Genomic DNA, 27290 nt, shown 5'->3' on the forward strand with positions numbered 1-27290 from the left:
AGATGTTATCTTCACCTGTTTTCAAACTCTTCGAGTAAATAGAAAAGTAACTAAGATTAAGTTATTTCTATGAAAAACATTTTGTTCACTTTATTTTTAATACTGCCCCCTAAAATATTCTTAAATCAAACAGAACGAGAAAAAAATTAATGTCAAAAATAAGTGTGATATGTTATCTGCAGATCTGAGACATGATTTATAAAATATTTCAAACTGATGTTTGTGCAAAAACCTGGAGCCAAAACATATTACCATAAACTCAACGATTTAACAGTTGCTTAAAAAAACAATAGCATAAAGATAAATGAAAATAACATTACAAAACAGCTTCATCACTGCAGTAGCTAAAAACAAAATGCTGTATATGGAAGGACAATGCTGGCCAGAAAGACCATGAATTGTTAATGCGTCGACGGAAGATGAATTCTGAAAGTAAAATACGATTAGAGAAGCTGTTTTAAAGAACTCTGCCAAAACACAAGAATTACATAAAGGCCCATGTAAATTGATGCCAATGTAATGTACAGTATAAGATCTGGTCTATGACACACTCTACAAGATTATATAAAGTAAGTGAACGCAAAGCAAAATAACTTTTTACATTTACTATCTTGACAGTCGATCACTTTACACAAGCACAGAGCAGGCCAAACATGGTTATTGACGAGATATCTTTCCTGCAGTATCTTCATTAAGACAACATCAGTCGCACACAAGCAGGAAATTACAAGTCTGTCTTCCCCGGCACTTCATTACACATGCTATCTCACGCATCCGCTTTCTTCCACAGAACCTCAATTTGGAACAACATTGCAGCGTCTCGCTGTGAATTCTGCTGGAGACAGCAAAACTAGGACGACACCAAAAAGAGAGAAAAGAAATTAAAGGATGAACTTCATAGCAAGCAGAGCTTCAATTAAAAGATATTCTACATAAATAAATCCTATAAGAAAAATGATCTCTTCATTATCTTTCATCAAGGAGACATGGAGAGCAAACAGCTTTCCTGAAGCTCAGTGGTAAGAGCATTGTGGGTTCGATCCCAGGGGATTGCAAATACCTATTTATAAATGTATAGGATAAAGCAATGTAAGTCGTTTTGGATAAAAGCGTCTGCCAAAACGTCTCCATGCGAGTTTAGAAGACATCTCAAGGAGTGCGTTAACATGCACAAGATAATCGGATATCTATCAAAAATCATCTTAAAAAGAAACCTGATTTCACGTTTTAAATGCATAGTAAAAACCGGCTACGCAGAAAACCGCGTTTACACGGAAGTTTGAGACGTGCCGGGTTTCTCGCGTGCACTGATTTCATCGTCGATAGTCTGTTTAGTAATTAAAAATGCAGCGGGAAAACACTCAGAAGATGTTTCTCTTTTCATGTCTGCAGTACCTGCATATGCAACAATAATTCTTCATTTTGACATTTCTACATCAACTTAATGATTCCAGAGCAGACCTTTATATATTATCATTACTTCCGTTTGGGACTTTTACTTTTGGGCAAATTTGTATAAAAAGTCAACCGTACCACGAAAAAAGTATGTTTTTACCAGTGGTTTTTACTCTGGTAACAGCAAAGATTTGAACATTTGGTGGTTGAAACACCCATGTGACATCTCTCTTCACATTTGTGAAGCATTTGTTTTATTTTTAGTGCATGAATTTTATAGTCAGGTATACCTATATAAGAGCCATTTTCAGAATTGTCACATCCATAACGCTACATATTCCTCATAAATGGACACATGAAAATGAATATAAAGTAACTATTTGATGTTCTATAAAGAGGCATCACTTCTTCATTCATTGTGTATTAATGCTACAGGATTGTGCATTTTATTTACGGAAATCCTACAAAGTTTATCGTCTCCCAAAAACCCATCCTTTTTTTGTCACATCCATAACACTGACATTTTTTGATGTTTTGACTCCATCAACAAGGGTTCAGTAAAATATAAACAGTTGGTTCAATATAATCGTAACAATTTCATTCTCTGAAATTTTTTATGTCACGTCAATAACGCAAAATGTCACATCCATAACACTGGAATTGCCCAATTGCACTTCCAGACATGCGCACATAAACAAAACTGAGAGAAAACTGTCAAAGGTCTTTTTACATGCAGCGTGAAATTGGAGTAATGGGCAAAAAACTACCTATGCCGATTGGGTTTTGCCTAAGCCATTTATGAGCAGTTTTGGCATTATATATCATCTTAATAAGCATAATCTTCTTAAGACTGTGCATGTAAACGCGCTCGATGTGTCAACCTGAGCTCAGATTTGTCTCGTCTGCAATCGAAAGTCTTCAACATTAAGATCTCAATATCAACTCAAACATTTCTCATCACATTAACTAAAATCCAGATTTTTTACACCTCCACATTCTTCATGCGTCACAACAATGACACTCTCATTTGTTTCTCTTTTTATTTCTCCTATACAACGAGAACTCCATCACATCTCCTGAGTTGTAAAAGAGCAACAACTGAGCGATAACAATTTCCTCTAGAAATACATTCGGAATAAAATAGCAAAAAAACGGCTGCGATTATTCCTACAACTGGGGACCTGTGAAAAATCCTGCTTTGTGTCTGTTAGGAAAACATACAACAGGCATGAATCACGCATGATATCCCATTGTTTTGTACACAGATTATGTTGCAATCTGGCATGAAACACACACATACATAGGTGCTGAAGCTGAAAACAAATCCAATAGCTATTTGAAGACAAAGTACAACCCATGAGCCTATACAGAGATAATGTATCAATCCATACAGGCCTGCTTGCACTGCAATAAATAAACTAGAATGCCTTCCATTTATTGCAATACAGCATGTTTCTGTGCAAGCGTTGAAAAAAACACATGCGCTCAAACGTGCACACACTGTATTCCTCGGCAGGTTCTCCTAATGTGACTTTGGTCATCTTTCTGTGACTATGATGTAAGACCGGTACTTAAAAGTCATCAACTCTCAAGCAGTGATCTATCAGGCTGTTGTATTTTTATTTTATTTATTCGATTTTTTTCGCTTTGGCCAGGCATCACTAGTATGTTACACTCGCCATTTATCAGGGGTTATACTGTGACTGCCCATTGGTTTCGTAAACAAACAATCAAACAAAAAGAATGAGGAAATAATAACTACAGCGTGGTTTCTACACCATTACAAAGCGCATCAGGACGTCACCGGTACTGATACGAGAAGCAAAATGAGAGTAGAATATTAAACCCCAAAATATATTCTAATGAAATGTCTACATGACATATCTTTCATTGCGAACGTGAAAAGGTTGTCATTTCACTATTGGGTTGTTCTTATTCCTAGTTACACACACGTGCATTTACGCTCGCCTGTAAATATCTTCTCTTTATAACATCAGTTTGCAAACATTTGTAGGTTTAGGATTGGTGTCAATACGCTCATATTCAAACACACAAAATAAACGTGTGATATAAATGATTTAAAATGCGGATGAGATCACACTGCCCGAGACATTTCTATTACATAACAGTACCAAAAAAGTAGTGAAAATCATATTTTTGTGCAAAGTGTAAAAATAGTACAGAATACAGAAAACACTCTTGCGAATAGTCAAAGCTTATCCTTTTGGGAGAAAAGTGCATACACCAGCTCCATTCCTTTTCTTTTTCTCTTAATGAAACACGTGGACAGTCTTGTTTTGGGACCAAAATTCAACTCTGGAAGGGATCCGTGGGACCACCAATTCATGCCGGCAGACAAGTTTTCCAAGTTATATTTTGATTCCTACATGATGTTTCAGGTAAAAAACAGACATGTCCAAAACCAGTATGGCATGCAAAAATTTTTATTTAGAGCTCGGAATGAGAACAACATTGACGTCAGCATTAGGCTTTCCTTTTGATTCTTTTTGCTTCAGTCGTCAGTTCAGCCCATGCAATCTAATGGGAGTCGAGACAAAAACAAATGAGTTTTCCACACAGAACCGCCTGCAGCTCTTTGAAACAGGCCTTTTTAGTGTCTCTTTGTTGTGCTGTTTTCTCTCCTAGTTTGCGAGTGCTAATTCACCCAAAATATTCTAATTACAACAATTTTCCGCCGCAACCCGGAGGTCGGAGGCACGTATGAATGCAGACGTTCGGAACGCAGTTTGCTATGTTTATGGTAATTTCCTTTGGATTAGCCAGTAACCAACAGGTGTCTGGTTGCTATGGTAACCCTTGGCAGTTTCCAGTCCATAAACATGGCTAACTGTGTTTCTCACAGCATCCAAGAACTTGGCCACGAGCGGAGCTCTTTATTATTTGTCTGAGTCAAGTATGCAATCCAAACGCTTTGATTTTACAAACCACTTTATGTGCTTCCAGGGGCTCAAATCGGGTCTGGCCCGCAGTCCAAATCTCCTGGACACTTGATTTTAAAGACAAACATGGGCAGAAACAAACCCCTAAACCATTCGCTGCATAATTTGAATACATTGCAAGGGAGCGTGGATACAGAGGATTAAAATGACTCCAGACCTCTGAAATGATGGCACTTTGGCGTTTCCCCACGGCTCGAAGAGTTTCATTAAATATCATGATTAAACTAATCAACAGACTCATTGGTGCCTGTCACGTATCATAGCTGCCTTCTCAATTAGGCGGAGCTCCTTGAACTTGTCTTCAATCGCGGGCCATCCCCCGGCCCGAATAATGAGGGGGAAAATGAGACGCCGTGTCCTCAAAAGCCCCTTGTGCTGATTAAAAAGCATCATTTGTGGACTTGGAGGATATTTGTTGATCTTTTCTGGAAAAAAAAACAAGGTAATGCATCCTTTCCTATAACACGATGAGCACAAATGCACTCAGAAAGCAAAAACAACAGGCATTGAGGATATAGACCATTGAGAAACGTTTAATCTCAGCTGCATCTCAGATGTTTCCGAAATCTGACAACAGTCATTACAACAGTTTGAGAAGAGATGTCAACAATGTGTCAAACTGAGATCACATTTGTCTCGTCTGCAATCAAAAGTCAATATTAGTGAAGATCTCAATATCAACTCAAACATTTCTCATCACATTTACTCAAATCCAGATTAATAGATCTCCACAACCTTCCTATATTCATTCACACATTTTAAAGTATAATAAATTGTAAAATTAAGTGGAGAAACATCTGAGACTTACTTGATTCTTTAATGAAACAGAACTCCGAAATCAAATCTTTTGAGCTATAAAAGAAACACCACTGAGCAAGAAATTGAAAGAAAAACATATTTTTGTGAAATCCGCTTTCCTTGATTAAAACATAAGACAAATAAACACAGTGACTCCTTCAAAAACGTCACTTCATAACATCGAGCCGACATGAATAAAATGTGCACATGTGGATGAAACGCACGTCACCTGACAATCAAGCCGCTTCGCATTAATTAGATTAACATCCCCGAGCGGTGAATCAGTATGCAACGCCAGGCCAAGGTCTGTCCTCTCATGAAAGCCCTTTGTAGCTTTACAACTTCATGACTCAGACTCTTCAAGCTACCAAGACAAGTTGTCAGGTCGCCCAAATCATTCAAGCCCCTCATCCACGGATGGAGCCTTCATATTCCATGGCTATAAAAAGATCCACATCAAGCTTAAAGTGGAATAGGACCCTTGAGTCCAGAGAAGCATTGGGTACAAAGCAGAGCTCTTTATCATTGAGAAGAGAGCCAGGTCGGCATCATCTCTCAATACTCCACACAGCCCTTTCAAATCCACCGGCGGAAACAGCCTTCACCAATATCGTAGTCCGGCGTTGTCCAAATGAGTGCAAGATGGGTTGTTTTCAAATTATTTGTAGGATAAAATGTCATCCTCAAAGCCTCAAAATGGAATAATGAGATAATAAGCATCAAAGTTTCGATATCAACCATTAACTTCACCATCATTTCCTTCTTTGATATGACCTTACTCAGTTAATAATAAAGATATCAATCTTATATTTTCACAGACTGGCTCAAAAATATGGACAAGAAAAATGGTTGGGTCATAAATTAAACGAGACCTAAACATGTTGGGTTATTTTAACAAAACCAACAGTTGGGTTAAATTAACCTAGATTTTGTTTTATTTGACCCAACAAAGGGTTAAAACAACCTAGCACTATTGCTTCGAAGAAAATGACCCATGACCCATGGCTGGGTTGAAATTAACCCAACATTATTCAAAGTATATGAAATTAACCATTTTGATTTTAAATAACCCAGAATAGGTTCATCTATAAAGCGATAGTTGGTTTAGTCCACATTTTATTCAATCATGCATTTGTTAGTGTGCACACACTCAAAAATGTTACGTTATTTCCACCCATCGTGGGGTCAAAAATGGACAAATCTAACCCAGAAAATGTTTATATTTCACCCAGCAATGCATTAAAACAACCCAGCAAAGGTTCATTTTTAATCCACTGATTGGGTTTGTCCATTTTTATTTTAAAAAGATAATTGATTTAATGTTAAATCAATGTTAGATGGGTTATGCACAACATTGATTCAACATTAAATGAACATTTACATTTTACTGTCTGACACAAATTGAAATGAATATGTCAAAAACATGGTTACACTTATGTTGGATTGTTTTCAACCTATGGTTGTGTAGAATATGGACAGAACAAACTGTTAGGTTGTAAATGAACCTGTGCTGGGTTGTTTCAACGCATATCTTAATTTTGACTCGATTTTGTCGTTCTTTGACTATTTTACACATTCATGAGTAGAAAACAGCTATGCAACAGTTTTTCTTAAATAAAACCATGCTTAATTTTCCAAAGGGATATCCTCCAAATGCATATAGAACACAAATAACTTTATCACATCTGTCCTGTTAGAGTAACATCTTATCACTATAATAAGCCCAAGTAAGATTAGCCATTATTGATTACATGTTTTGTTTTTTTAATAAGTAAGGGCTGACCTTATTTAGTGTAGCCTGATGTACGCTGTGTAACACACACACACACACAGAGACAAGGTCTGAGAATTGAGAGGTTCACTCACTGTTGGGTCTGTTAATCAATTACAACTATTGAATTAACTTCAACAATCCTGCAACCATCACCTGGTGGCAGCCGAGAAACAACCTGTTTGAATTCCCGACAAAGTTTTATAAGAACCGGACATCATATTTATTAATGACATAAACATATTTTGGTCAATATAGTGCAATAAGTGCAAAGCAATCAAAACGATGAAAACGATAAGGGGAAAGGATCCGCGAATGCTTGTATAAAAATAGGTGTTACATTAAAATATCAGTATTACACAACATAATTATTACTTCAATTATTATTTATGAATTTCGATATAACATATTAAAAATACATATTAAGAATGAATGCTCATATTCATTTTTAATATATAATATTTCTTCTAATGTTAGCTGGGAAGACCCGATGGCCTTCCATCTTCCGAAAAAGTGCAGAACAGCATACAAAGACACTTCTCCTTTGAAACAGTTGATGATGCAGAGTCTTTCTTCCACGTTGGGGTGTGCCACTGCTTAAAGAAAGCAACTTGTACAATGCAAGCTACAGTAAGTGATCGGAAACCACAAACAAAATGCTCGTACAGAGAATCGTGGGACATGGTGACACACATAATATCGATGAGCATCGAAAAAAATTCATGGCAAAGAGTATACCAATAAATACAGTACTTACTTACAGACTAAAGCAGAGAAATTGTCCCGCTCGGTTGGATGCACTGCTGTATAGTGTTTGTTTGTTTTTTTCTGTTACGTAAACCCCTTTCCCCATCACCAAACCCACAATATCTGTGTGATTATATTCCTGAAAATGTATTTGGGTGAGATTAACCTGTACACTTAGATTCACGTGTGTTCAATCTTTATCTTAAAAAAATAGATTTTGCGTTGACAGTTTGTAATCGCATCCGAGTTCAGCGAGCTCTATTTCATTTTCATGAATGCCATGTGACTCTGAAATTAAAGGAACATAGTTCGGCACACCCCACTGAAGGTTTGGATTTTTTTTGTTTGTTAAGTTAGTGTTTGTTGTGCCAAGGCACCCTCCAGATTGAGTGAGTACGGGGGGGATGCTTTAACTGCATCTATAGATTTAAAACTGACTCTGAGTCGTCTGTTTCTCAAGAACTTCGAGGTAGTCCGGCTCAATTTGAAGTTTTGCTTTTAGTTCCAAATAGTCGTTTCTATTGGGCTCCACAAAGACAGTACTTGGCGGCGTACTGTAAAGCATAGTGTCTCGTATTCCCTCGGGATGTAAGAACTGGCGTCTGACGTCAAAGTTTGGTTGGTACGTGTACGGGACGGGCCCGGTGTACTTATATTCAAACCTGCCGCCGGCAGAGGACGGAGATTTATCTGGCTCTAGAATCCCTCTGAAGAAATGTTCCGCGTCCTGAACAGGAGATGGCTGCTCACGGGGCTCGATGGTGCTGACGGTGTAAGCCGGGGTCCGCAAGGTCACCTCCTGGTCCTCATCCGCATTACTCCTGTAGGTGACCTTCAGTTCGTGCAGGTCAGGGTAATCCTCAACAGCATTGCCCTCTCTGGACCTGTAGATGGGGTTTTTACACATGTGACCTAACGGGTGAGGGATGTACTCGTAGACGTGGCCTGCCGGCGCTTTGACCTTGGGGACGGAGCGATTGCTATAGAGATTGTACTGCAAGTTGAAGGAGCTGACGTCCGAGTTATTGGTGCTGGTGCGGTCGCTCTGAGACTTCTTACGCCTCTTCATCACCACCACGAAGAGGCCAGCCGCCACGAAGACTGACATTATGAAAACGAGGAGGAGACTGAGAATCAGAACAGATAAAGGAACGTGACTGGAAGTGGTGTTGAACCTCATCGGTGTGTCTGTGGTGGTGATCCTGTCGCCGATAGGCTCCTCGGATGGAAGCACCGTGGACACGACGACGTCTGAGTAATCCGGGCACAGCTGCTCCGAGGGCACAGCCCGCATGTCCTGTCCGCCGAGCCGCTTGGGCGTCACGCAGTTGACGTCGTTGACCACCGTTCCGGTGTTCAGCTGCTCCAACCAGATCTTCATGCCAACGGCGTCGCACGTGCAATCCCACGGGTTCTCGAACAGGTCTACCTGGACCAGCGCCTTCAGCTGGTCCAAAACTCCACTCACAGGCAGATGCTGAAAGTGGTTGCTGCGAAGGTTGAGCCGGGAGAGAGACAGACTTGAAAAGATGCCTCCTGGCAATGTTTTTAAAAGATTGTTGTTCAAGAAAAGCAGCTGAAGGTTGGGCACGAAGCGAAAGGTGCCGCCTACAATCTCTCTAATCTTATTATATTCTAAATACAAGTACTGCAGGTTCTTCAGCCCAAAGAACATATCTGCCGTGAGTCTGTCGATCAAATTCCCATTCAAGTACAGCCTACGTAGGTTAATTAGATCCCCAAAGGCCCTGTCATGTATGAGCGCAATTCGATTGTTTCCCAGGTGCAGTAAATCCAATCCTTCGGCCTCCACGAAGTCGGATCTTCGTACCACAGGGATGTAGTTCCCCGTGAGGTACATCTTTTTGGGATTGTATGGCTTGGGCTTTAGGTCGGATATGTTTTCGATCTTCCTTTCCTGGCAGTTGACGTTTAGCCCCAGGTCGGAGATTTGCAGATTGCATGTGCAGGTGGTGGGGCAGTCCAAAGGCACAGGAGATTTGGTCTGAAAAGCGATGATGGGCCCGTAGTTGTAGGGGTTGGCTGGAATTCGAGATGTGGGCTTGGACTTAGTTTTGCTGGACTGCCGCGTGCCCTTGGTGGGCCTGGACGAGGAGCGGAGGACGGCCGATGACGTGGCCGATGCCGTCACGGCTGCCGGCGTGGTCTGAAAGTAGCCGCTGGTGCTGAGCGGTGGCGGTGGGCGCATCTCGTACTCCGATATGGCCCTTCGGGGACACAGTTCCTGTTTGGAGACCACATCGAGGTCTCTGCCGTGGAGCCTGAAAGGAGTCTCGCAGACCACCTCCCCCACCAGAGCCGTGTAGGCGATGCTCTCCAGCCAGGCCTTGAGCGCTATGAGCTCGCACGAACAGTTCCACGGGTTTTCCTCCAGCTGTAATTCCACCACTTTGTCCATGTGCTCCAGCAGACCGATGTAAGGGAACATCTTTAATCGGTTCCCCCTGAGATCCAGGTGCGTCAAGGGCACGTTCCGGAAAATGTTGGTGGGCAGAGAAGACAACAAATTGTCATTTAGAATAAGCACGGTCAGGCGATGAAGCCTGCTCAGAGCGCTGGGCTCGATGGCGCTAATGAAATTATAATCAATCTGAAGGTATTCTAGGCTCTCCAGTCCGGCGAAAGTGTCGTCCCGAAGCATGTCTATTTTGTTATTGTTCAAATGTAATCTCTTTAATCCCTGGAGTCCGTTAAACGCGCCGGTCTCCACCTCGGATATGTCATTGTTGCCTAAATGCAAAATAGTAACTCCAGTGTAGTTGATGAAGTCATCGACAGATAATCGTTTTAACAAATTGCCCGTCAGCAAAAGATGGTAGGTGGAGAAATGCACCGGGTTTATTTCCGACAGCCGCACAATGCCTCTGTTCTCACAGCTGACCGTCAGAATGCCTTCTTTCTCCTCGCAAGTGCACAGATTCCTGCAGATTTCCCCATAACTGTCATACATCTCCACCAGACTCAGAGATGTGGCAAGCAGCAATATTATTTTCAGTATCCAGATATGCATTTTCTTGTGCAGGAATGGCCCAGTTCACTGTAGTGCAGCTGCAGATCGGGGTGTCATCTAGAAAAAGGAAAAAGAAGCCATGAATGTCTGTTACGGGAAATAAAAGCATTCTATCTGCAAACTAAAACTCAAAGATAAACACCGCCATCCTTACCATTAACACGAGCAAAATGTTCCTACTTAATGCACAAGCAGATGCTGGTCTGAATAACTGATGAGTATGGCTCCAATGCCTAAACTTCTCAATTCAAGAGCTCATAAATAAATGACATCTATATTTTAAAGCATTTCTCAGTGACACATACGGAATGATTTATTCACTACATTATGTGTATAAAACGATCGAGATGTTTCAGATTCTACCATAATCTGTGTTTCACACTCGAGCATATTTATAAAGACACGCGAGAACGAAAAAAACGTAACGTTCTCGAGTCATTGCAAATGAAAGTAGCATCGACTGGCAGAAATACTATCCACTCTCCAATGCGCAATTTGGGAATGCATTTCCTACAAATGATCTAAACTCAGAGGTAACATGTAAACCCGGTTACTCATGCGCTGAACAAACCGACATCGCCATGGTTTCCATGGATTTATAACGTCTGACGAATAAGATCACAAAAAAATCCATGCAGTCGTCACTCCGGAAATATAACGAACTTATTTTCTCGCCAAAGCAGAGACCCCGATGCAAAAAAATCTCCTGTACTCACCCCACATATCCGACGATTTCAGATGATGTCAACTCTCAACGACTATCGAAGTTAAGCCATATGCAGTGAACGACACATCCGCGTTTCATGAGAGTGTCCATGATAAATTTCCCTTCCTGCACGCGAGAGCTATATATGAAAGTCATAGCTCATCCTTCAGGCGACAAAGACGCGGGTCGATTAGAAGCAAAACGCGTCGTCATAGATTATATTCCATATCAATCGTTGAGGAGCTAACCAGACTATTTTAAACCGTTTTCATGAGTATCCGGCATGTGTGGAAGCATTTGTATTCATGCTAATCAACCTCTTCTCTCTCTCTCTCTCTCTCTCTCTCGAAGATAGACGCGCACGCATAAACACACACTTGGACGCGCAAACACACACCCACACACACACATTCACAGAGAGCGAAGTCTAATGCGCTATACTACATGCATGATAAAAATACCACCGAAAAGTCTTCCTATGCAAATAAAAATCACAAATACACGTCACAATTTTAATCGTTTCGAACAAGAGCTCATTCATCCCCCACTATATTTATTCACCCCAGCCGGTCTTTCCAAAGGAACGCGTTCGTAATTCCTCACCATCGAGGGTCTAGAATACAATCTCTGACGTAAATACAGCACACATGAAGTTGTGTAACGCACACATAACTGAATATTTGACAAGAAATCAAGTGGGTTTCACCAATTCCCCACGCCAACTAAATAACTGCATTTCAGCACCGCGGACAGCTCCAGACAGCAGAAAACCGATATGAGACGCATTAGCGAAGCCGTGTTTCTTACCCGCTCAAATGTGGCAAATTCGAAAACATCATGACCAATCCATAACCTCGAAAACGCTGGATTCTCCTTAACACGGCTGTATAATAATCCGTGAAGTGGTTCGTGATCTGCCTGTGTTACACAAACTCTCCCTGGAAACGTGACGGTCAGCATGCAAAAGAGAGAAAAGGGGCAAGTTTAGGAATTTCTCTTGATGGGCATCTCCGTTTCCTGACCAAATCCAACCCGTCCCATGTCCATTTCAATCGGCAAGTAGATGTAAAATGCCTATGCCACCGATGTGTGTATCCAAATGCGAAGCAGTCTATTCCTTTCCTCAGTGCGCGGACCGGCGAAACGGACGCGCGAAGAACGCATCCCCGAAACGACTGCGAGTGGTACGGCTTGAGTCGCGTTGTAGTTTATTGCCGGATGCGATTTCTTCGCAGACGCCTGATGTTTCCGGCGCGACGCTGGCTGGTTTCATAGTTTTTAGCTTTGCTTCGCCAAACGGCTCCCGTAAATCCGCCTTCGGAGATGTGTTGCAATTGTAACTAGTGTTTCAACTAGTGGAACTTGGGTTTCCATTGGCTCACTGTTGCTCTACTGTCCTCAGATCACTTGTACTTTTGGGGCAGGGTGGAATATTTATGAGAGGATTTGAAATAAAAGCTTCGTGCACAATGTGTTGTTCGCGCACTGCCCCTCACTCTACTCTTATTTTACGCAGCAGAATAATTGAGGGGTGATGGCCATGGTTAGAGAGAGAGAGGGAGAGAGAGAGAGAGAGAAAGAGAGGCCCATAGAGGGCAGTATCATTCGGTTAAAGACGCGTTTGGCATCTGTAAGCAGTACATGCATCACATTTAACTTCCTATATCCTGCTTCCTCGCATTTACGTATTTCACCATTCCAATAAGATTTATATGAAGTCTTATTGACATTCAACGCAACACAACTACTGTATGATGTTATTTTAGAGAGAAAACGACAATCAACCACCCTCAAGGCAGAGAGATCAGCTTTGTTTCAGAAGTCACAAGAAGCAAGATTTTGCCACTAATCCATGATCTGATTGAATGCCAGATAAGCTAAAAGCAGGTAAGCTTTTAACCTTAATGCTTATTTGTCATCTGCAGGGTGAAACACAAAGTCAGGTAAACAGAAATGTGATACACACAGTGTTGCTAAAAATAATGTGGACATTCAAGCCGCACTTAAAGGGATAGTTCACCCAAAAATGAAAATAATGTCATCCTTTAGTCACCCTCTTATCACTAAACAATGGCGGTCCCCAATCACTCCAATTGTACAGACATGAAACCGATGGGAGTCAATGGGTACCACGTTACAAACATTCTTCAAAATATCTTCTTTGTTTTCTGCAGACGAAGGTCTTCAGATTTGTAATGACCTGAGAGTGAGAGTTTTTATTTTGAGTTAACTATCCCTATGATATGAATTGCATTACATATCAACCAATAATGCTAATGTTTACACATGTATTTACTTTATATCTTTAAAAAGGAATGAACATTTTTTTACCATGCATCGTAAGTGTCTGAATACATTTTTGGGTCACCGTTCACAGAAGCATACTAACATGCACATGCACTACAATTACATCTAAGAAAAAAAATGGCCACGGATGCATAAGTGCTTTCAATCACACCTCAAGATCCACTGAGAGCTTTGTGTGTAAACAGAATTAACTCCAGCATGCTAAAGTGCTGGTGTCCTAAGGAATCGCCTCCTTTGTCCTCTTTTGTATGCTAATTCCTGACGTCCTCCTCACTTCTCCTTTCAATGAAGACAGTAAGCGGCTGTGACATCAACGACATCTTTAGCGTAGCATTAAAATTAACCACTAAGATGCATTAAATTAAGTCACGGGCTGTGGCTAATCGTATTAAGTGGGTACAGTAACGGACATTTTCTGTTTGGTGGGACAAATCTCCACGACTGAAATACCATTAATGTTATCGTTCAGAAAGTCCCTCCGCTTACAGTGAGAATATGGTGCTTATACTGAACGCACAGCACTTTCAGAAGATTGTTGAAGGTATGCCAACATATCAACTAAATTGATATGCTACATAAAGCATGAAAAGTAAAGAGTTGTACATCCTTAAAAAAACTGACATTTTTCGTAGACTCAAAAAACAAGAAATATACCCTAAAAAATTTAAGGAAATAAGGATATATATATATTCATTTTACAAATGAGTTGCCAAAAATAATCTTTAAAATAAGGTTTCCTCTGTTTTTCTTGTAAAATTGTGTTTTTTCCTGTAATTTTAAAATAATAAATACAGTAAAATGTTTTTTTTATTACGTTTACAATTTTGTAAAAAAGACATACTGAAAAATTCTGTAAAAATAGTTTTTTAACAGTATATTTAGTTTTAATCAACCATGTTTTAAAGCTATAGTAAGCTTTTCAGGGTTGGAAAAATTGCTAACCCGATATAAAATAAATAAAACGATAAAACTAAAAAAATTATTATAAGCAACCCCAGAGGATCGACCATCAGCATTTTCTGAAGATGAAGCATCTTTTACACTTTGTGTAAAGTGGCAGGGAAACAAAGACAAACATCACAGGCCATGAAAAGAGAAATTAAAGGTAATTCGAGACTAATATAAGACATTTATGAGGGCGTAGGGAAAGATTCTTAAGGAAGAATATGCTGAAGATGAGCATTTTATATAACTGAGCACACTGTTGACTGTACTGTAATGCGTATAAATATATAAATATATATGCAGCACTACCTACGCACATGAATGAACTTTGTTATCCTGTGTGTGCATGTGATCGAACAACAAAGTTTTACTTGAGTTAAAGATGAATAAAAATACAAAAATAAATATTGCATTACATTTTAAGGTATCTTGAAACAAGTGTCTGTCACAAATGTACACAATATGCATGTGTGGATGTGCATTTTGAAATATGAGCGTTTTTCAACGGGACAGTTCACCCAAAAATATAAATGCAGTCATCATTTATTCCCCTCATGCGGTCGTAAACCTAAATGGGACTCTTTTTTAAGTGGTACACAAAGAAGATATTTTGAGAAATGGTTTTGTGTTGATACAAGGGAAATCAGTGGAGTTCAATGTTGTTTGATTATTAACATTTGAAGTCATACAGATTTGAATAAAATGAGAGAGTAAATGATGAAAGAAGTTTCATTTTTGAGGGAACTGTCACTTTAAAAATATATTTCTTCCTCGTGTGACCCCTATAAAATAAATTGACTTTGGGTGGTGTTGGGTGAGGTCGAATCAGTATAAAGCCATAATTTATGGTCAATAACACTGAATCTAGATATTTCGGGATCGAGCACGTAGGTTTCAGGTCACCTCACAATTTTTTTTCCAATAAATCATGTCAGCCCTGATGAAAGGTCAAAAGTCTAACCGAGTGCATATATGAAAGACTTATTGGCACATTTTTTTTCGATCAAAATAATAGTTGGGTACTAATGTCTATATCTACTATTACAAATTACATGTTTAATTATAAAGTTATTTATAATTATCATTAACATGAGAAGCAACTGTTCATTTCATTTTAAAGTGCCAGTGAGCACACTTTAACCTAACCACACCTCAATAAAACACGAGTTCACATATATGTTTCATTTACCATACGAGGATGTACCGGGACATAACAAACACATCACTCCTGGATATTACAGCCCGTGCGCCGATGCATATTTCTTCTTGGCTTCTGCTTATATTACTTGTCTTTTAGAGGCTTGTAATCAAAAGTTTCTAAGTTAAACCCCAGCATTTATCAGCCGAAGCTCTGATGTAAAACGTCCAGTAGGATGTCAACCGAGAGATTACCTGTCTGACAGGTAAGACAGACCCTTAAAACCTAGAGAGGCCATATACGAGCCTGCCTTCGTCAATGCACGGTTCAAGTTAAAACAGAAGTCAGGGCTAAAAAGGAAAGAAACTGAGTGCAGATCAAGAATAATACTGACAGGGAAAGTTACCCTTTTTAAAGACAAAGTGAGATGTGCCTGTTCGTGCAAAACCGAGAGCAATGCTCTACCAACTGAGCCACAGGAACAGACCTTTAAAACCATTTATTTCAGAAAATAATAGCACACCTCCACTTAACAAAGCTGTACAGTCTTAAGTATCATTCATCCTCATAGCACAAAGAGCTATGGTCGAGTTATGCTTTTATTCAAATCCTCAAACGTGAGCAATTGTAATACGCTGACCTGTCGTATCCTGCGACGCTAATAACACCCTTCAGAAAAACCTGAAATCAAAAGAATAAAATACATTATGCACAGCAGTACAACCGCCGTAGATGCAACAAGAATAATGTCATTCTGACCTCGTGTCTTTCACTCGCCCTTTTGTGGCCTTTTGCTGTCGTAATAACACCAACAAACTCACCGCCCTGTGCTCGTTTGCTAAACTACCCAAAATGAAAATTCTGCCATCATTTGTTCACCCTCATGTCATGTCAAACCTGAGATATTTTGAAGACGTTGATGACCAAACAACATTGACTTAAATTGTGTAAATACATTTCTCAAAATATCTTCTTTTGTGTTCCGCTGAGAGAAAGTATCATATATAAATGTCTAAACACAAACTGTGATAAATGATGACAGGATTTGTATTTTTGACTATCACATCAGCTGTCGAAACCTCACGTACCTCAGCCAACATAATCATTCTCGGCGTTCTCAGATAGGAAAGCAACCTTTGAAAGTTGAATTATTTTTGGATTGATCCATCACAGCTCGCTTTCTTTATTTAGATGAAACGTGCCTCCAAATGTTTATTCCTAGAGTAACCGATCCAAGTTGACGTCAGTAAGGGGAAGGTATTTGAAACCGTAGCCTGTCAAAATAAAGGACAATGTATGTGCACGGAGACGGTTGGCGACTGCTGAAAGCAGAGATGGAGCGGGAGGGCAGCAGCGAGTCACCTCAATGTCGCACTGAAAAGACAGAAATAAACTTCACACTTCCTATACTCCCTAACTGCAAAAAGTAATGATGACTTCCTACATTTTGCAATTGACAGGAATTTTAAATGCATTTAAATATCGTATGTAATTGAACCCAATTGAACCCAAGGCCTTAGCGTTGCCAGCGTCGCTCGGGAAGTTGAAGAGACAATAAAAACAGAAATGAAATGCAGTATGGATATCATTTGTTTACTATACATGGAGTCCAAGTTTCAACAAACAATTCTTAATAAAAACCATACCCTTGCAAATAAAAGATTTATTCAAGTGTGTTGGTAGTATACTTTTTAAATATAAAAATAAGTAAATAAAAAAGAAGGTAACTTCTCAGAAATATACTTAAAATGACACTTAGATGTATTTTTGGATTTAAACTGACAAAAAAATACAATAAATCTGAGAAGATTTAAAAGTTTACAAGTACCATGATGATGCATGCTTGACTAGTTTGAATTGACAACACTGTAAAAATGATATGTACTTAATAAAACATTAAGTTACACAGCTGCCTCAATTTTTTTTGTTTATTCAACAATGTTGCATCAAATTCATGTAATTACTAATATTTTTAAAAAATTGAAGGCTGCCTGGTAACTTCACTTTTAAAGTCGAAACAACAAATAAATGTTTACAGTGTATTACTGTAAATACTTTTCCACAAAACGTGATGTCTTATAAATGTACATGTTTTAATACTATCAAGACAGCACTGGGATGGAGCTTGTGGTCAATAGTAAATAAAATGTGTGAAACTGAAGCTATATTTTAAGTGTACTTTAGATTACAGATGTAAATTTGTAAAGTACAAAAATTAAAATCTAAATAGGAACATAGTAGTATACTTGGTGTACAAATAATCATGGATATAAATAGTAAACTATGTGTGGAATACATTTAAAGAAAAATACTCACAGAATAAAAAAAATAGTATACTTACTGAGAGGATCCTTCTAAGATCTACTTCTAAGTGTACTAAAAAAAAGATATCCATCTTATAGTACAAACAAAAAAAGTGCTTACATTTAGTCGAAAATAGTACATTCCAAAATAACCCTAGTACATATATATATATATACTTATATATACTTATATGTACATACTTTAAAATCCACTTGAGCTTTTCTTAATAAAATAAACTTGAAGTAAACTGTACTTATTTTATTAAAGGTATAGTTGACATAGTTTCACTATGTTTAGTTGAATGTAAGCAGATGTTTTATGGAGTACTGTCCTTTATTCTAGTAGGAAACATATTTTGTCAACACATTGGTGAGGCTAAATGCAAGGTACTTGTAAACAGCATGTTTTAAAGAACACAAATACTTGTTTAGTGACAGACTTTTTTCAGGTTTTGAAGTGTGTCTCCGAGCACACATCAGTGCAGCTTCTGTACCTTCTACATTACATTACACTGCTGCGAGAGACATTTCTAAAGTGAAAACCACTGAAACTTTATCTGTCTGATGGAACCCATAAATCATACTATACACACAAATACAAACAAACAGTAAGCTGTTACCCTCAGATTCAAAACTTTAGAAAGTATATTTTTTTATGTGCTGTATATTTGACACTACAGCTCAGTTGAAGTGGCATTGACATTTTCAACATACTTTACAAAAACACTTCTAACAATGTTTATATTCTTGTTTTCAAACACATTATATTTCATTTATTTTTAAGTTTATATTCAAATTAAGGCTGTCAAATGATTAATCGTGATTAATCGCATACAGAATAAAAGTTTGTGTTTACATTATATACTGTGCATATGCATTTTGTATAATAAACACAAAAACACACACGTATATATTTTTAGATGTTAAAATGTTAAAATGTATTTATTTACATTGACCAATCAATGAAATTAAATGTAAACATTTATACATTTTCTTAAATATGTACATGTATGTGTTCATGAAAACAAATTTAATATGCACATTGCACAGACATATATATTATGTAAACACAAACGTTTATTCTGGATGCGATTAATCGCGATCAATCGTTTGACAGCCCTAATTCAAATCTATAATAATACTTGTTAAAAAAATTAAAAGTACAGAAATTAAATCAATGAAATACCACCCCAGCGCACCCTCAAACCTTTGGATCCTTCAAGCAATGAATGAACAAAATAATCTATTTAGCATATTTAAAACTGAAGACTAATAGCGCCTAATAACTCCATCATTAATCTGCGTCTCTTGGTGAGAGCATCTCATTTATTTGCCATTAGATTTCCATTCCGAGAAGAATAAACCATCTCACTGCTGCCTATTAAACAGCAAGAAAATGAGCAGATTCCTTAACTCACAAGAGGAACTATTTGTCCTCTAATTTAAACAGGGCGCTTAATTAAAACCACTCCTCTAAACGAATAAGAATATCATCAGCCGCAAATCAATTTTCCGGAGCGATTACCGCCTTTCCCCGTTTTTCCATTATCAGTTGATAAGAACGTTTGAATTCATCAAAGCATCATTTGTAGCTCTATCACACTGGATTTTTTAATCTATTTGTTTGTGATATTTTTTATTTAAATCAAGCAAGTTATTTTGTTTGCCGTCTGTAGCTAATCCAAAAATATGGTCGGCACTTCACGCTGCAAATATTTGTGGAAAGAGTCTATTGAGCTCCTGCTGGGACAGCTTTCCATAACGCGACTTTATTACGTGATGTGTGGATCATTGATTTCTTCGCCTGTTATTTGAATCCTGCTGGTCGGGACTATATGAAAGAACTTAGAGAACTGGTTTTGTCTTTCTCAACGGGAGAAATCCCATTCTGAGCCTGCGATGGCATTCAATGGCGTTGTTTTTTCGAGATGACGGTGGCTGTCAGAATCGTTTACAAACTCTTGTTACATGCATTGACAAAGCCCGCTGTTTAAAAAGCTATAAACTCATCAAAATAAATGATAAATGGCCTAAAATATCAAACAAACAGTATCTTTCAGTCTTTGGGTTCTTATGGGGGATTTGTATTCTCTTGTTATGTAACGACACACACATTGCAGTCAGATTAAAGCGATGGCCGGTGTTCGACTCTGACTCCCCGTGAGATTTTCCTCCCCTACTTCTGATTGGTTCATTCACTTAGGATGCTGCTTTGTGATTGGTCCCTATCTCTAAAGCCCGCCCCGCCCCCACACCTAATCCTAACCCTAACCTTCGTAGGGAGTCATAATCTTACGGGGAGTCAGATTTTGATACAATCGCAGGTCAATTACAGCGTCATTTGAGAAATCTTATTGCAGACAAAATATGAAGCATTGTCGCATTTGTACTGCACCGAAAAACCCACAATGCACTGCCACAAACAAACCCCATGCAAGATGGAGTCGAAGAAAATCAAGCGTGTGGAAAATGATGACTTAAGTTTTGCACTGATCATTTACAGTCATGTGCTGTTTTTTAATATGATGATTAAATGTTCACCTGATAGAAGATAGAAGGGGTAGAACGTTGCCTTGATTCACGATGAACGGTATCGCATTCAAGTGGAAAAATCTCTTTGTGGATTTGACTCGTTTTGGTTTAAAGTATCAGTCAAATCCATACAGTAAATGTCAAACTCAGACGTAAGTAGGGCCACTACGTTCAAAAGTTATTGGGATCACTTTTTTAATAATATTGTTTGTAGATTGTTTGTAATTTCATCAAAATATCAAGCTGATGTCAACAAAAATATTTAAAGGGAAATTTTTCAGATCACAAAATACATTTCAGCCAAGTGATCCTAAAAGTTTGAACGGCAGTGAATGTGTTGAACAACTGAGCAAACTCTGAACAACATGTTTTCAAACACCTCTTAGCATTTTTAGATGTCGTGGTTTGAATTGAAATTGATAAAGAGCAGCTTGGTGCACAACAACCTCTCCCATCCCCGGAGTCTCACGCTCACCCGTATCTCAGTCACCAGTCCTCCTTTTCTTCTGTTTGCGGCCAGCGCTTCACACTGGACAGGTCATGGATTTCGAGAAGTATCTGATGAAGTTGGCCCTTTTCACAGCTTCTGGGCATGAGATCACACGGCAGACTGGCGGATGAGTTTTTCCCATGATGCTTTCTGCCCACTGAAACTTGCCTTCTCTCATCTCTGTGGAGAGCCATCACTGCCAGGCTGAACCAACTGTCCAGAGAGAGAAAGAGAGAGAGAGAGAGAGAGAGAGAGAGAGCAAGACAAAGACAGAGTGAGAGAGAGAGAGTGAGTGAGTGAGAGAGAGAGAGAGAGAGAGAGAGGGAGAGAGAAGGAGAGAGAGAGGGAGAGAGAAGGAGAGAGAGAGAGAGAAAGAGAGAGGGAGAGAGAAGGAGAGAGAGAGAGAGAGAGAGGGAGAGAGAAGGAGAGAGAGAGGGAGAGAGAAGGAGAGAGAGAGAGAGAGAGAGAGAGAGAGGGGGGGCCCACTGTGAAGAGAAAGAGATCTAATGCCTCAGAAAAGTAAACTCTGGTAAGCTCATAAGTAAGTATGTTCAAAAGAAGGGAGGGATCAAATATTTGGACACTTAAACCAATGCTTAGAAATGTCTGAAAATAAAAATATAACATAATTTCTCATGTGGTTCAAGTCCTGTATGTGAGTCTTTCTTCTGTAGAACACAAAAGAAGATATTTTGAGAAATGCTTCAGTGGTTTTGTGTTCATACAGTGGAAGTCAATGAAGTTCTATGTTGTTTGGTCATCGACATTATTCAAAATATCTTCTTGTGTGTCCTACTCATACAGGTTTGGGGTAATTACATAGATTATGAAATAATTTTCATTTTAAGGTAAACTATCCCTTTAAGCTTCTTCTTAATGTAGTTTAAAGTTACAAACTGTCATTGCATAAACAAACGATTTACTGCTCACAAGCCGTAGAGTAAAAAATGCCAAAGCTGTTTATCTCATTATGTGGCGTCGCTGAGGGTAAAGCACCTTGATTTGTCTCTCTAATCTTTGCCATTAGTTATGTCTCTTTTTATTATCTCTTCAACCTAACGATGATGACTTACATTAGACGAGAGCTTATAAATTAAATCAATTAACCGCATACTGAGATGGAAACGGCTCCACGTACTGTACAGTCACACAAGCCAATTAGATAACAATATAGCATGAAACGCAAGGCCAGCCTTTGGAAAACGTTGAATCGTAAAAATGTCACGAACTCCATCAAATCCCCCAATCAGAAGATAATTGTTTCGCTGTCTCTGAAAGACTCTTTTGTGTGGACTAACAGCAGCTGAGACGTGGAGCTCAAACACGCTGTCATCCAGACGGCATCCCCAGCCTTCGAGCTCGGCCTGATTGCAATTATGCTCGCCTTCACATCTGACGAATTCACTTCTCCGTATCGTGCTCGAACCCTCCAAACCCCAGCGAAACACTTTCTGCGCTCTCGGCTCATTTTAAGCCCCTGTCTTTAGAATGAAAAAAGAGCATGAAGGACGCCCTTTTCTGAAAACGCAAATAAATCAAGCAGGCAATAAATCGCCCATTGGGGAATTCACCTCCAGCATTTTTGCAATTACCACACAGGATCATTCAACCACATGTTTACAGTGTCCAAATATCAACATTCTCATATTTATGTATAATGTCTTTATATTCATACACTGATGTTCAGAGGATTTACCACAGTTATGATTTATCAACTTTGACTCAAATGTTTCTTTTAAATTCCCACAGAAAGACAACTGTCGATACGGTAAGATTGCATTGATATTCATAATTTCCTGTGATGTCATATAAACCCAGAAGAAAGAAAAACTACAAGTTAAAACTCTTTTATATCTCAATAATTTCTCCTTGACATCAATAAGAATAAATTAAGAACATATGGGAACGATTGCTTACAGTAAGTCTCATGTGCGTCTCAGTTGTTCCTCCTGAGAAAAAGAGTCAGAAAGGTCACAGATGTCTCTGTCATCGGAGTTTCAAAAGAGACGTAAACAAACAGTACGCTATGACTCTTAGATTTAAAAATTTAGAAAGTATATTTATTTATGTGCTGTTTATTTGTCTATACGGCTAGAGAGAGGAGTTTGGTGACATTGACATTTACAAGAACATTTAACAACAACACATCTAAGCCCGTGTTCAGACTTGACTTCTATTTTCAAGCCTAGCATCTGTTTTACATTATAATCCTATGGAGTAAAACGTCCCGAGATGTCTTTTGAGGTAGAAAACAGTTTAACTTTTCTGGGGGAAAAAACGCCCTAATCAAGCACCTTTTACACAGCTAACCAATGACAGAAGCTTGTCGTTTCCATATCAATTTGCAGGAACGTGACTAGTCGAGAAGGCTCAAGCTCGAAAAAATAAAATGGCGCCGAAACAGCCGTTGGAGGATAGTTTTGCATACATGTAAGCTTAACTTTAAATAACTTATGATTTCATTTCTATCGAGATATTAGTATTATAGTTTTTAAATATGTGATTGGTTATTGCAAAGACGCTTTCGGTTTATAATTCAAATAGTCTGTGGTTACGCTATTTTTGTTTCCTGCCTTCGTGCACAGATGCTGACGACGAAGTCATGGCGTGCGGTTGCTATTTGTAACCAAACACTGCCATCGTTCTTATTATTATATAAAAGCAACTTTATCAACTTTTTCTTGTCGAAAAAGAAGTCAAGTCTGAAAACAGCCTAACAACTTTTTTATTGTTGGTTGCAAACACATTAGAGCTTACCTTAAATTATTTTCTAAATTCTAAAGTTTACATTTAAATCTATCAATTTTACTTGTTTAAAAAATTAAAAGAGCAGAATTTATATTAATAAAATATAAAACGCAGGTACTAAAGTAAAAAAACTAAGAGCTCTTTGATATCTCGATAAATGAATGTCAAATAAATGAAGAACAAATGGGAACTTTTACTTACAGTTAGTTTTGTGTGCGTCTCAGATGTTTCTCCTGAGAAATGTTTCTGTTATTAGAATTTGAGAAGAGATGTTATCAAGTCAATACTATTGAAGATCCCAAAACCATCTCAAACATTTCTCATCACATTTACACAAATCCAGATTATTTGACCCCTTCAAAATACATACTCATACTCTTCCAACATTTAATTTAATTTGTTTCTATATTTCCAGAGCAATGAAATACCTCCAACAAATCGACAAAAGAGCAATATCTGAGCAAAAACATTTTCCTTTGCCCTCCCTCACTTTAACACAACAAATAATGCTCTCTCTGACTTTAATAAATCCCTCATACAAGTCATGTAAGTGAGCGATTCCTCCTCATTTCCAGAGATGAATTCCAGGCCCTGTATATTGGTGAGCCTAGGCCAAATGAATGTGAATATCTCAGGTAAGATGAGAAACGTTTCAATTCACTCAGAAATCTACGACTTTAGATGTCTGACTTTGGTCTTTTGCTAAATCGGAGCCCAGTCAGAGGTTTTGTTCAACTCTGCAGGGGGACGCTGATTTTTCAGTCTCAGAAGACAATTTGAGAAGCTTGAGATTTGCGCAAAAACCTCTATTTGATCTCCGTTAAATCTCACTGCGGTCTCGGAGAAACAACTGAGGTATTCAAGACATCTCATTTGGGTATTTTCCTTCCCTGTGGAAACAAAACGCAAGTGTGACAAGAGATCCCAACATTGGGATGCTCCCCCGTGGCAGTCAACAACCATAATCCATCCACGTGCATTTAAAATGTGTATAAAACTAATTACGAATGCATTTAAGCCCAAAATTGTGTCCTTGGCAGGTTCGTGAAGACACACTTTAATAACCAGCGGAATATATTTTTGGCATCTTGAGAGGGGAACCTGTCTTGTCTATGGCGAGTGGCTCGTTCATTGTTTTCCGTATTGATTTTCTCCCGAGGGCTTGTCAGATGTTGTTCCCGTGAGATTTTATTTGCATACAATCGTATCTGTCCACGGACTTGTTTGTACTGGAAACGAAAAGAAAAGAAGAGAGAGAAGGAGATATATAAATAAAAACGAGTAAATGCATTGAAGCAAGTTTCCTCTCACCGTTTATTTCTTTCTACAGATGTGCAACATTTAAAATGTCATAAGGTTTGACAGCATCCAGAGGAGAACATTAAAAGGAGGTAAACTGCCGCCAAACTTATGAAAAAAAAACACACATGACAGTGTTTATAAAATTATGCCATATGTGCGGGGTGAGAAACGGGTGCGAGGAGTCTTTCAACTCGCTTTCGTGTCAGATGAGTTTACCAGCTCGGCTTTCAAAGCCATACAAAATAAAGATGAAAAGAGCTTTTGTTCTTTCAGAAAGATATTATTACTGAACTAGGCACATCTGTAGTGTAATACGGCAATGAATCTCAACATGTTTACACTCGGGTGGATTTGCACTGGTTAAAAAATGCTGCGTTACATTCACAGTTTCAACTTTTATAATATAACAACTGCCTTGGTAACGCTACAAATAATGCAAATCAATAGAATTAATATTAAACATTTCAAATTTTATGAATGAACGAAACAGAGAGAGAGAGAGTGAGAGAGAGAGAGAGAGAGAGTGGGTATGAGATTTCCCCTCCTCTTTCTCACCCACTTCTTTGGGGGTGTGGCTGAAGGGTGGAGACGGACGGGTTGAGGGTGTGGCTGATATAAGGGGGGTTTGTTCTGTCGCTCTACAATTAATCATCATGTTAGCTCATGTTAGTTTTTTTTAAGTTCAAAAGTCATGTTTTTATTGTGTTAGTTGGCAGTTATTATTACTTAATCGAATAAGTTTGAGTCATAGTGCTTTGAAAGCACAACAAATCGCATTATTTGTGAAAAAATCATCAAATTAACCCAGATTTGCTTTAAATGTTTAATTAAAAAAAAAAATCATAAACCTTTTCTCCATTAATTACTTTTGTAATGCACTTTCATGATCCAATCAATCTGATAGATTCCAGCCTTGCGTTTTTTCCTCATTGGCATTCTTGTATGACTTAAGAATACATGAAAAAATACTGCTTGTACATTATCCCGCTTATTACACGACTACTTGCCACATGAGAAATAAACTGGACATGAAATGTGAATTTGAAATTTTTAGTTAGCTAATTTTTACTGAATGCAGACCTTCCGCGAGGAAACGCTGTTTAGTTTCGGTTTTAAAGTAAGAAACGACATTCAGAACAGGCAAATTGGTTTAATCATTTGTATATATAATGTCATATATGTTATTAAAATACATATTTAAAATAATGTTTTGTGTAATATTAAACTTCACCACTCAAAATGATTTGCAGAATCTGAGTTACAGGGTGTTATTAGATTTGAGGGGTTGCTATTTGAAAATAACAACCCTTGGAATCAAGTATTCAAACGAGCCGTGTAGTAATGATCAATAACAGCTTAAACTCTAGCTCTCAACATATAAAGTTCCCATTAAAGTCCACCACAAATGTGAAGCTAAACAAACATTCATCTCGCGGCCCAAAACAGCCCCCTACAAAATGTGTTGTCAAATGAAAGTGTTATTATTTCTACTGAACTGAAATCAGTCGACAGTAAAGCAAGTGTCTCTATGTTGGATTAGGAGCTGAATTGCTCTCAGTTTTCTTTTTTTTCTAAGTGTGTACGGTTTGATCAGGGACCGTTGTGGACGCCGTGGTCTTGAGTGATTACTGAGGCGTGGAATGAGAGTTTAATGAACGAGATGCTCGGAGGTTCATATAATCAAACCAGACAAAACTCTCTTCAACTTCTCTCTTCCATGTTGTTTTATCACGAAACAGACTGGAGCGTATTCAATTGCCTAACTAAATCCTTCAAAACTCTATCTCTTTGGAATGATATACATCTCAGACATGCAGTGTAAAATTGAATGATCAAGCATCTTTTTTTCAAACAACACTGCTGTACATCGAAAAACAAGTTACCTGTGAGTAGTTGGTGTCGTGCATAATACAAGAAACAGAAATAAGAGAGAGAAGAGAGAGAGCTGGGCTGAACTCGATTTATTATATACACCGTGTCTGTGTTTTGGCCACTGACTGCATCTGTCAGCACAAAAACCAGTGACAAGTTATTAACTCTAAAGGTCAAAACCTTCCAGTACATCTGCTTAAAATTCATTCCTCTTCAGTGAAACTCAGTTTAGCCAGCTCTCAGAC

At 38.5% G+C, this 27290-nt stretch overlaps 1 protein-coding gene across 3 annotated transcripts; it reads right to left on the bottom strand.

The window, feature by feature from the left end:
• Positions 1-6556: 6556 nt before the first annotated feature.
• On the bottom strand, positions 6557-12884 carry LOC130432844 (SLIT and NTRK-like protein 5). Of its 3 annotated transcripts, none has more exons than XM_056762405.1 (2): positions 12216-12884; positions 6557-10759 (listed from the first exon to the last, which is right to left on the bottom strand). In XM_056762405.1, the coding sequence occupies exon 2, from the start codon at positions 10700-10702 to the stop codon at positions 8099-8101; it is 2604 nt and encodes an 867-aa protein (XP_056618383.1). In that variant the 5' UTR covers positions 10703-10759; positions 12216-12884; the 3' UTR covers positions 6557-8098. The 3 variants fall into 3 exon arrangements, with proteins under 3 accessions (XP_056618383.1, XP_056618374.1, XP_056618393.1); XM_056762396.1 differs by lacking the exon at positions 12216-12884 and adding an exon at positions 11419-11719; XM_056762415.1 differs by lacking the exon at positions 12216-12884 and adding an exon at positions 10857-10997.
• Positions 12885-27290: the final 14406 nt, after the last annotated feature.

This window comes from Triplophysa dalaica, chromosome 2 (assembly GCF_015846415.1).
Source record: "Triplophysa dalaica isolate WHDGS20190420 chromosome 2, ASM1584641v1, whole genome shotgun sequence".
NCBI classification, from domain to species: domain Eukaryota; kingdom Metazoa; phylum Chordata; class Actinopteri; order Cypriniformes; family Nemacheilidae; genus Triplophysa; species Triplophysa dalaica.

Excerpts from the sequence above, each read along its gene's own strand:
- LOC130432844 (XM_056762405.1), bottom strand. The coding sequence starts at position 10,702 with ATGCATATCTGGATACTGAAAATAATATTGCTGCTTGCCACATCTCTG.